This window comes from Anneissia japonica, unplaced genomic scaffold, assembly GCF_011630105.1.
Source record: "Anneissia japonica isolate Jap-2015-1 unplaced genomic scaffold, ASM1163010v1 scaffold1525_len913038_cov183, whole genome shotgun sequence".
Classification (NCBI taxonomy): domain Eukaryota; kingdom Metazoa; phylum Echinodermata; class Crinoidea; order Comatulida; family Comatulidae; genus Anneissia; species Anneissia japonica.
This window is the reverse complement of record NW_022728504.1, coordinates 303,572-315,333: the sequence shown is the minus strand read 5'-3', so window position 1 is coordinate 315,333 and position 11,762 is coordinate 303,572. Positions and strand designations below refer to the sequence as shown.

Sequence of the window (11,762 nt, the reverse complement as noted above, 5' to 3'; positions counted from 1 at the left end):
TTTATTTTTAAAATTATACATTGAGCAAAAAACGATTAGTGAATAACCGCATGATGATTGAAAATTTCACTCAGACATTCGGGGTTAGTTGATGAGGTAAGAACATATTTTACATTACCAAAGGAAAGACTAATTATTTTTACTTTGAAAAACTGTGTTTTCCTAGGTTATGAAGTATTGTTTCGAGACTTGACTGCAAGGGACATGGGTCAGAACTAACGGTCTAGGCGTTGCTGTACAGTATTACTAAGGGCACATCATTATGACCAAGGTGACAACGTGATAATCTTCTCTTTTTACATATTGAAGACAGCAACTGTTTAATTACATGAGCCCACATTGAAACAAAACGACACAATTATAGTCAGGTCCTGGCAAATATATAAAATGTGCAACCATTGCAGCAGCCATTGGTCAGGTAGTCTGATCATTAGCAAAAACATTTAAAGCTCTGAGCAAGTATTCCGCAAAGACTGAAAAGATATTTTGAGCTGTACCAACAGTGAAATTGTGCAATCACTACAGCACTTTTGTAGGGTGGAGCAACAGAATGCTGTGGAAGACGAGTTTCCTACTTACACATTAATACTATGCAGTATTACCTTTGCTAATGGACAAGATCAAAATTAAGATTTAGCAAAAGTTTTTGAGGAAGATAATAGCAGCACTAATTATTCAGCTTTATAAGAGTAACATTAACAGTATATCAAGGCCGGCGGTGAATTACCAAACTTTCAAACTCATAAAGATAAAGTATTCTTTGGTCGACAGAAAGAACAACAACTGGTGCCAATCGAATGGTTTAGTTGAAAACAGAGATGCTAGTGCAAAAGAATTCCCGATGAGGTTTGGTATTATGGATCTGGCACTACTTTAAAAGGTTTGACCAACCGATCAACACCGTCAGTTTTCAAACGCTATTGTTCAGCGTTCGAACGTAATGAAAAATACAGCTTTCGTGCCTATAAAACAATCTGCTGAAGTCGGAGCTGAGACTATGAATGGTAGTTACCTGAACACTAGACATTGGTTAATTCCACGGTTTGTTTAAAACGCAAATCACGGTTTCTACATACTTCACAGTTTACCAAGTATTGCAGGAGTTCAAAACAAACTTTTTTTTTAGTTTATCCATTTCCGTTGCAAAAAAACCCCCCAAAAAACAAACAAAAACCACTAATTACAGCAGCTTAAGAATTTTTTCTTTCTCATGTATAAATAAAAATCTCTCATTTGTTATTAGTGAATTATTTAATCTCTAAGAAGGAAGAAGAAAACCATACGGTCGGTTCAGCACATCACCCGTGTCTGTCTGGAACAGACCGAGCGAAACGCTGGGCCAATCGGAGTAAAACCTGTCTTTATATTGCATTGATTAGTAGCCTATGGGTTTCCATATTTAAAGTGTATTTGTGTATTTCTAGCAAATATTATTTTTATGTTTCAGTTGAATAGATCCATTGTTTTTGAATAATAAGTTTAAGTGTATTTCTCGGATCTTCCATGTGTAAATAATCTTTCGACAAGAAGTCGTATAAAAAAATTGAATATGCCTATCTATGGTCATACAGTATATACCATAACACACTTCCATATATGTTCCATAACAGTAATATTTAAATTGTTATACTAGTTAAATACATAATTTCACAATCCAGAAATTATTTCACTAGATAACATCAAGTGTTTCTTTTTCTTTTTTTTCCCCCTTTTTTTTTTTAACAAATGAACAATTGTAGTCGTTAGTGACAAGAGTTCTGTAAAAAAAATCGGAATTGCAAATAATGTGTTTTGGGATCATGGTATTTTTATATGGCATTTTATATCCCGGTGTATCTTTAAATTCAATTTCCCACTTCTCTTGAGTTTTGGGAATAACGCGGACCATATTATATAGTAAATTATAAATAAAAGAACAACCCTCCTTTAGGCATCTTTTAGTTGCATTAATAGCGGGAATACCTTGCTAAGAACTTGGTAAATGAACTTCTAATTTAGATTACCAGAGATAACATTAATGAAACCAAAATATTGTATACAATATTTATACATTAAATCATAAGTTTTTAACTGATTGTGTGTCATAAAGCGTTTGTTATTAATTTTGAAGTCAGAAACAAAGTTAATACCGCCATTTGCTTTAAAAAAAAATTTTTTATAACAAACGGTTAAACAAAATTATTTTAATATTTGAATTATACCACAAACTTCATCATAAAACATTCAGAATTTAAAACAAAGCTTTATGACCTCTCACACAAAAATGAATTACTGAGTTTTTTAATAACAGAATTCAATAAATAATTTTGGCTTACAATACCTTGTAATAAAAAGTATGCCGTTCCTTCGACACTTCAATATTTCCAGCAACTGTTTCTTCTCTGTTTTTGGAATTTATGCGCTTTTTATTAAAGTGCCTTCTTTCAAGATTTAAAAAGTATTTGGAATTTTATTTTCTCGCCCTCTTCTACCCTTGGACTTCCGAATAATATCCCCCTTTGCCATATAATTATAAATTGATTCCAATTCCATTTTTTGGTTTCTAAAATAAGGAATGTATCTTGGTTGAATTTTCAGAATACATACTGAATTAATTTTCTAATTCAGTTATCTCCTTTTTAAGAACTGTTTGAACTCTGGTGCGTTCTTTAGCTTTACTAACAGAAATTGCATTTTTTAAATGCAATAGGAATTAAATCCCATCATAAAAGACGAGAATCACAACACTGTAGCCAAACTAGTCAATCAATTGAAACACTATTCAGAAATTCTACGAAATAGAAAGACGCATGGGATTTCTGACAAAATTAGCAAAGTCTGAACTTTCTGAACGGGTCTTGCTCTTCCTATTTCTCCATTTTACTTCTTCGTCTTGGTTTCAGTACTATTTACGGATTCTACTTTTATCTTAATTCCCTTATACTGTACAGTAGATTTATTTCTTCAGCAGAGACTGAAATAAAAAACGAATTTCGTCCATCATACATCACAAATGTTTCAGCATGATATTCTGGAATTTTAATTTTTATTTCATTAGGCCTGTAACAATACTTTTACTGTAAATTTTGGGCCCCACAATCAATAAAGACGACCCCCGAAAGGGGGAGGGGTCGATCGAGAGACAACACTACCCTGGGGAAGGGGTCCCGGACTTTTCCCGGGTTTTTAAAAAAATGTCTAGACGCCCGGAAATAACCTCTGAAGTGCTCAGTGTTCTTATTTTTTGGCCGATTTCAGGCTCAAAATGTTCAGATTTTGTTCTTAGTTTACACTCCTTTTAAACAAAAAAATATTTAATTGTACGGCAGTATGCACTGTACTGGAATGTAGGTGAAAGTGACCCCAGAAAAAATGGCCCCTAAAAGTCAGTTTATAGAGGGTATTACAGTCACAACTACTGCACATAATGTACAGATATAATATTTTGGTTTTTAAAAATATAAACCTCATTTGAAATTTTACCTCAGCCTCAGTTTGTTTTTATTTTGTTCTTAATTTTTAAGTAATTTCAGCCTCCGTGTTCTTATAAAAAAAAAGTGAAGTGCAGCACAAAAACATGCACATGGTGGATATTTATTTAAATATAATATTCAAATGACATAGTGGTGCAAGCATTAATAATAAACTTATACTATTGTATATATTTTTGAAAATGTAATAAAAATATAAGAAAAAGTGGTCTGGCCATAGCCAGTGCAGTTCCGACAGCACTGTGTGCATCGGTTTCATTTGCCCGATTGTAATTATCGTACAGTAATTACACACACACGTCATGCCACTCGATCCTAAGACTCAACGTTCAAACTGAACTAAAATACAAGACAATGCAAAATGCAATTCATTTTTGAATAGAGATTTAATGTTACAAAATTTACAAATTCCAATAAAATATAATAAATATCCTTCAGTCATTCCATTAATTTCTCATACAAAATATTGATGGTTAAATAACTGTTTGTTACAATTATAATACTGATTGCCAGCTTCTATCAACTGCACAAAATATCACTCATCACTTTTTTAGGTGAGGTCAGTCACACAGGAATAATGGTCTTTTAAGTATAACAGGGCAGTGTGTGTGAGTAATCTTATGGTTCTTCCTAGGCTGGGCCAACTGATTCTACTTGAGCATTTTATGCTTTTTGGAAAGGTATTTATCCATCCATGCTGCACTACTTGTTCAAGTGTTTCACAGAAGCAAAGGGCAAAGCTACTATTGGGTTCCTAATATTATTGTTACTGTATTGAATCATTTTTTCAATCATATTTGGGCAATATTGAACTTCTCACGATTCTAGTGATGTTTGAAACACCAACCTAAACAGGTCAATATTTACTATTGGTGTGGAATTTGCTGTAATTTCTAGGAAGTTCTCTTTCCTGTTCAGTGGAACATTATAGATTGTGTATACCAGACAAACCTATAATTTCAAATGCTTTGCCGCTACCATATTACTGACAATTTGTGAATTGTAAATGCAAGCAGGGTATTCATTTACAATTATCATACTACTTGCATTCAGTTGTTATACAACATTTCAAAGGCATTACTGCATATGTCCTACCCAGTTACTGGTCGCCCGTATTCTTAAAACAAACTTTAGTCGAACTTCGAACTAGAACTTCATTTAGTGCTAGTGGCATCTTTAACCTCAATTTGTATTCACAAACAATGTAGTCGAAGTTTTAACTACGACTAAATCAAGTCCTAGTTTTAGTTCAACTGAAGATGACTGGCAAGCCACGACTATCAAACTAACCAATGAAAAGGGCTAACTTTAATAGCAGACGAAATTTTAGAGATCCAGTAACGCGAATGAATATTAAGCTGCCGTCTGTGGTTCAAAAACGTACTTCCTCATAATTCACAATAGAACATCATTCCCTTAATTAATTGTCTATAATAATAACTATATTAGTTGTTAACATATGACCATAGAGAATTTAGCCTGACCCTAGGGCCTAGGCTGACTAAAAAAATCGGCTTGCGGAGGTATATTTTTAGTCGAGGTTCACGTCATTTAGTCGTAGTGCTAGTCGAAGTTCGTTTTAAGAATACGAAATGACGTAATTTGAATGATTTAGCTCGAACTACGACTAAAGTTCGTTTTAAGAATACCGGGGTTAGTGGCGGTGCCAGGTTCTACAAGAGGTCCAAGACCCGCAACATGTGGTTCAAGACCCCTGACAGGGGTCCAAGTTTCCTGATGAGATGTCCAAGATCCCTGACAGAAGTCCACACCCACCTCAGCCCCACCATGGAAGTAGCAATGGAATATTCACACTCCTGATGCCAGGAAATGGCACTCTCAGATCAGACTGTGTCTTACATACCTCCGAAAATTAATGAAACCCATAACCACACCAAACAAACAAAAATTAAAAACACATTCTGATCAATTAAACAATTTAGAACTGATTGGATGAATAGGCAAAACTGTGAAAAGGGAATTAAACAGTAATTTAACCACAAAGTACTGTGGATCAAATTCATTTACCATTCATTTCAGTGTTAATATAAATACTCTTTATGTATTTTTTGCCTTGTCTTAAATAGCCTGTATAACTAAATCATAATTCCATTTCATGTACATAGGAATCACTGTGCACTACAGTAGTCTACAAATTAATTTTAAGTTTATAAGTGGATATTATTGATATTAATTTTTATTATTAGTGTTAATATAAATACTCTGTATGTATTTTTGGCCTGGTGCATTCTTTAGCTTTTCTAACAGAAATTGCATTTTAAAAATGCAATAGGAATTAAATCCCATCATAAAAGACGAGAATCGCAACACTGTAGCCAGACTAGTCAATCAAATTGAAACACTATTCAGAAATTCTACGAAATAGAAAGACACATAGGATAGTGGATACTATTGATATGAATTTTCAGTTATCCTTCCAAAAATTAATAAAAATCTGTTTAAAAACAATTGTTGGATAGTTACTGCAGGGCATGATTCACTGTTGTACATTAAAACTTGATCAATAATTGGGTGTGCAGCACTGTGTGATCTTCCTAGATCATTAAAGTAGGATTGGATAGCCAACTACAAATTTCAAAAAGATAAACCATATACTGTACCAATGATGGGTATTTAACCCTAATAAAAATCGGATGTCATGCTTATATTGTTTAACAAGCAGATTGGTGTATGCTGATGATCTTTGTTCCTGATTGCTTATGGTACTTGATACTTGCACTCAAACAGCAATGACTTGCAAATGGACAGTCTGACTTGCTGTCAGCCATTTTAACATTGTTAGATTTCTTGTGTTAGCTTTGTCCACTTGTATTATACAATAACAAACATAACAATACATAAAACATTTTCACAAATTAATATCACAATATTATTTGAACAGATATGGAAGTCACTAAGGGTTAGGGCTCAGCATTATTTAGCTGTTAAAATGGTGATTCTAAATGTTTACACCTTATAAACAATATTTATTACAGTATATTAGAAATATTTGATAATTATGGTAACCACATAAAAATATTTCAACTAGCAAAATATTACTATTTACTTTAATTCGTCTTTACTCTCTACATCTGTAATGTTCCTAAAATTTGGTTTGGAAGGGAACTCAATACTGGTTTGCATATTAAGCACCTTGTCAATCAAGCCAATCTCATTGCTTCGTCGTTCCATGTCTTTCTCTGGAGTCCATGTCATGTCATATTCCAACCGGTATGTTCCAAGGTATTCATGAGGACATGTGGCTCCCCAATCCTGTGAATAAAGACACATACAAAGAAAGTGTAATCAATCCATTGCAGGCCTGATCCACTGAAGTTAAAAAATTGTATTCAGACAATGGCTGTCATCAGACAATGGTTGAATACCCCTGTGCGGGAAATGCCAATAACAACAATAATGGTCTGTTCAAATGAATGTAGCATGTTAAGTGTGAATTGGATTGGATTTCTTCGGAGTGACAAAAGTTCTTCTGGTGGTTAATTGGGCAGTACACCGGGAAACAATTCACTACTCTTTTCCGAAGAGTGTACTGCGTTTTTTAACATGCACATAGGCCATTTTGCACACAGGATTAACAGTTTAGATGTCTCGAAACTTGCATTTCAGCCCTCAAGCTGAAACACAAGGAGAGCAGGGATGGGAAATGAACCGAAGACCAAGAGGTCTCCACGGTTCAGGGCACGCACAGTGGCTACCACCAGTTTAGCCGACAGGGCTAGCTTTCTTTACCAAAATATAGAGATATCCTTGGTATCACAAATGAATACAGTATCCTTGCTAGCAAAAGATACCCTTGGTAAATATTTTAGTAATATTTAGTACAGTACATTTCTCTGTGAATCGAGAAGAGTTAGTTTAATGGCAGTTATAAAGGAGCATACAATTAATAATAATTTTTTATTGGTCCTCATTCAATCGGGAAATCAGAAATTTGGGCTGGCCCCGAGGGACCTGCAGTGCAGCGCCAACCAACCTAACTACAACTTAGGACTTGTGTTACTGCAGCAAACTAGGCTATTTTTTGTTTAGTTTTTTTACCTCCAGTGATAAAAGTGAGAAATATCTTTGACCAGATGGACGTTTGTATAAATGATACACTTTTCCTGGACATTTCTTAAAGTTGCAAGCCACGTGATGCAAGTCAGCATCCCTCTTGGCTTCTTGAAGCACTTTATAAGCTTGTTCTTGCAAGTAACGGATCTGGTCTGCAATCACTGTCAGTTTGCTGCCTGCATTAGCTCGTGTGAATTCATCAGCCTATATATATATAAATCAATCGATTTTGATACATGGTTCGTAAGTACGGAATAGATGAGGGGAAAGTGTAGATGGTTGGTTTATAACTAGGGGTTAAATGAGGGAAAAGCAATGATGGCTTGTAACTAGGAGTATGATGGATTGCATGTGTTGGTGATTTGTATAAGTGTTAGGGGTCATCCATTATATTCACGAGCGTACAAAACGTACGCCAGGGGAGGGGGTTGGAGGCATGTGTACGCTTTTAAAAAAGTACAAAAATGACGATTTGGAAATGCTAGCCTACGTTTTTATGCCTAGCCAATTCACTGGTAAATGTTCAGTTTATCAACTGTTTATACACAGCTTCATCTTTAAGGAGTAGATTTAATGATAGTGTTGATGGTTTGTAAATAGGGGTTAGATGATTGGCAGTTGTTGATGATGACAGTCTTGACAAGGGGTGTAAATAAGGGGAAGATTGATCATTTATAACTAAGGATTAGAGTTGCAAATGTCAGTGGTTTTGTGAATATGGCAGGGTGTAAAGAATAAGAGGTATGTGATGATGTCTGTTGTAGGCATAGGCTTAGCCAGCGAGCCATCTGGCCGTCGTTTGGATGGCCAAAAATTTTTTTGGACAACCACTTCTACCGTGACGGCTTGGCCTTATCAGCTCGGCCTAGCCTAATTGGGCCTGGTCTACATAGCAAATTCTTTATATTTTTCAAATCTATCGAATGTTACATTAAACTAAAGCTAAATCATATTTACGTTTGATAAAAACAACCATTATTGATTGAATGTACGTTGTTCTCATACCAATATTCGGTAGGGATTCCCAAAAATATAAGGCTTAACCACTGCCTACCCTGTGGAAAGTTCACTTATAACACGCATCGTGTTAAAAACATTTAGACCCTGCTGGAAAATGGACGGTTCTGAGTCGCATGCATGTAGCTGCAAATACAATACTTGAGATTCGGTTCCCCAACCTAATATTGTTGGTGTTCATAACACTCTGGTTATATTGAATTCATGAAATACCGTAAACAAGAGTTGTTGTTAATGTCACAATTTAAATTTTATTAATCAACAATATATAGTACTGTAGGTCAAGGCTTATCTCAAGATTCAGAGGACCTAGAGTAGAATTTACACTAGACTAAGGCGAGAGATGAAGATGCATCTGCATAGCCTAGAAATATTATGCGAGTAACCGCAGCCACGCGCAATTTATGTCTATAAAGAGGTGAAAATTCCAACAATTAAACACCTTTAAATGCTCTCTAAAGATCATAATTTTCTATTTTTTTTCTTATGTTTGGGAAGGGGCGTGACCCACCCATCGGCTCAGGGCCACCCCCACTGGCTTCCATTTTGGATGACCTATTTCTTTTTTCTGGCTAAACCCCTGGTTGAAGGGTACAAGTAATATTAAGCAAGCGCTTACCTTTTGAACTTGTTTTGCAAGTTCCACTAAGTCCATGACATCTGTGGTTCTGTTGGTTCGATATTTGTTGACAAGCTGCACTCCACCAGGATTGTCACCAGCCTCTACTAAATTCACTAAAATACAAATGGCATGAATTCACAAAAAGATTAGATTAATATGAGAATACATAGCTACTGATATGATTTATAAGTTATGTGTCAAATAGCAAATTGACACTGGGCAATCTTCATGAAGACAAGTGCCAGTACCACCAGGCATGGAAAACATTGTTTTTACAGTAAGTCCCTAACCACAAAAATAATCTTTATAAATGCTTCTGGCACATAAATATTACCAGTGCAATAGTGAAACAGTGGTTTTAAACTCACCTCTCTATTTTAGAAAAAGTACAGTATATAGATTATTCAACTACTTTTATTTAAATTTTTTATGAATCATCAATATATAAAACATTCAAATAATGTCAAATAATATCTAATTTTTCTCATTAAATCATTCAACACTGTTTTATTTAATTCTGAAGTTCTTTATAAAAAAGAGGAATGTTGTCATCAAATTTTGTTCAATAGGCCTATTATATTCATGACAACATTTTAGCAATCAGACTCTACAATAACATAATACATCTTTGACTCTAATACTAAAATACATGTCAATGACTAACATACTGTATTTTTAACAATGTTTATAAGGTCAAATAATCGGACTCAAATATTTTTATTATTGAATGTATCTTATCCACATAGGCCCAACATGTGTTAAAACAAGTAACATTGCTAATAAATGTTTTCAACAGTTTTGTCATACTTAAACTATAAAGAAGAGTACTGTATGCATGTAGAATACGTTATTGACAATGACGTACTGCAGATAAAAAGGTTGAAAGTAAATTGTGAGGCAGAAAAGGCATTTACTGTAAATGGGTGTGTCTTATCACCTTTGTCGTTTTCTTTGTACTACATCCTAGTGATGTATAAGATGTATGGCACCTAACATGTACATGTTAAAGTTGCCGATGACATGTGATGTCAATGGTCATATCACAAATGGTGTAGAAAGAAACAGAATACAGAAAGTAAGTTCATAGTGTAAGGATAATTTTAGTATAATCAATGATCCATCCGTTATTTGCTTCAACTGTTAGCTTGCTTCTCTGAACTCACCAAGAAAAATCAAGATACGTATAAAGTAATAAAGGCTTCTCTAGAAAAATCATCAGCAGAAATGTACTGTCCAATAACAGTTCATCGTAAAAAGAGTTAAAAAAAAAAAAACCAGCAAAACTACAGGAAATTATTTACAGTAAAAAAATTCTCCAACAGAACATAATTGAATGATTAAAAAAACACTTCCTCTCCCCCACCTAGTTTGTTTTGGAAATGGGATGTGAGGCTAAACAACATTTTGTTTTTATCCGGCTAATCAACGAATTACGGTAATAAAATCAACTGATATAACTTCAGCCTTAGTACTTATTGTAAATAAATGAGATCACGATTTCCTTGAAAAGGTTCAACAGAGGGCTACCAGGATGATTCCTGGGACGGATTGCTATAAAACGGTCTTAACTGGTAGTCTTAACTCCTCAAATAAAGCCGGCTTTATCACTTAGACGGTCTTACTAAAGTCATACCTCTATTAGACCATTGCTATAAAACAGTCTTTCCTATTAGACCGCTTTGAGTATTGAAATGCAAACAAGCACTCCCTGGTAACGTAAGAGAGCGACGTCATGCGTGCTCAACGCACGCAAATGTATCGAAGTGAACGTAAATAAACGCCGTAGACCAATCTTTACAGACGCTGAGAAGTGTGCAGAGTATTAGTTGTTAAATTCTCCGACTTTGACGATCTAAGCCTAGGTCTTGCCATTGCACTGTTGAATTAATCAGCAGAACGGCATGATGAAAATGATTTAAGACCGCTTTAAGCCTCCTCCGAGTAGGCTTTAAAATTTAAGACGGTTAACTGGTTAGACCGCGGTATAGCAATGGTCTATAATCATAGACCAGCAGTGACGTCATGATTAGAGCCAGCTAACAGTTAAGACCATCTAAAGACGGCTTATAGCAATCTGCCCCATGTATGCGTAGCCTACTTTGATATGTCAAAGGTTTAATAGTATTGTAATGTGGTTGGATTTATATAGCACTTTACCTAAGTCTCAAAGTGCTCAGCCATCCAACTCGCAATAGCATTAAAATTGACACAGGGCAGATATGATTCAGGTTTATAAAATAATAAATGGTTTGGAATCGATTCTGTGTGTATTTTTAAAATTTGTTCTACAGCCAAAAGTTAGTCTAGATATCTATTTTCAGTTAATTATCTTTATTCTATTTGAAGATATGGCTAATTGAAAATGCAACTTTACAAATATGTCATAATTGATAGCAAAAAAGGGGTATGACCCTAAAATTTCAAATGGCCGTAACTTCTAAACGACTTGAGTCTTGGAATTGGCAAGTCAAATTTTGGGTTTGTTCGTCAGACATGTTGGTGCACATTATATCCGAGTTTCAAGAAAATCTGAGACGGTACCCAGCCATCCCATTTGTTGAGTTGGCACGGAATGACCC

The 11,762-nt window shown here is 34.8% G+C and overlaps 1 protein-coding gene across 1 annotated transcript in view; it reads right to left on the bottom strand.

Annotated features, from left to right (window-relative positions):
* Positions 1-5,107: 5,107 nt before the first annotated feature.
* LOC117114225 (uncharacterized protein C1orf50 homolog) overlaps positions 5,108-11,762 on the bottom strand; it is a 7,923-nt gene continuing 1,268 nt past the window's right edge. Inside the window, exons 2-4 of the mRNA XM_033257830.1 lie at positions 9,181-9,296; positions 7,530-7,748; positions 5,108-6,743 (exon numbers count right to left, since the gene is read on the bottom strand). Of these exons, the coding sequence (XP_033113721.1) occupies positions 6,534-6,743; positions 7,530-7,748; positions 9,181-9,296 (545 nt within the window). The 3' untranslated portion in view covers positions 5,108-6,533. The remainder of the gene's footprint in view (positions 6,744-7,529; positions 7,749-9,180; positions 9,297-11,762) is intronic.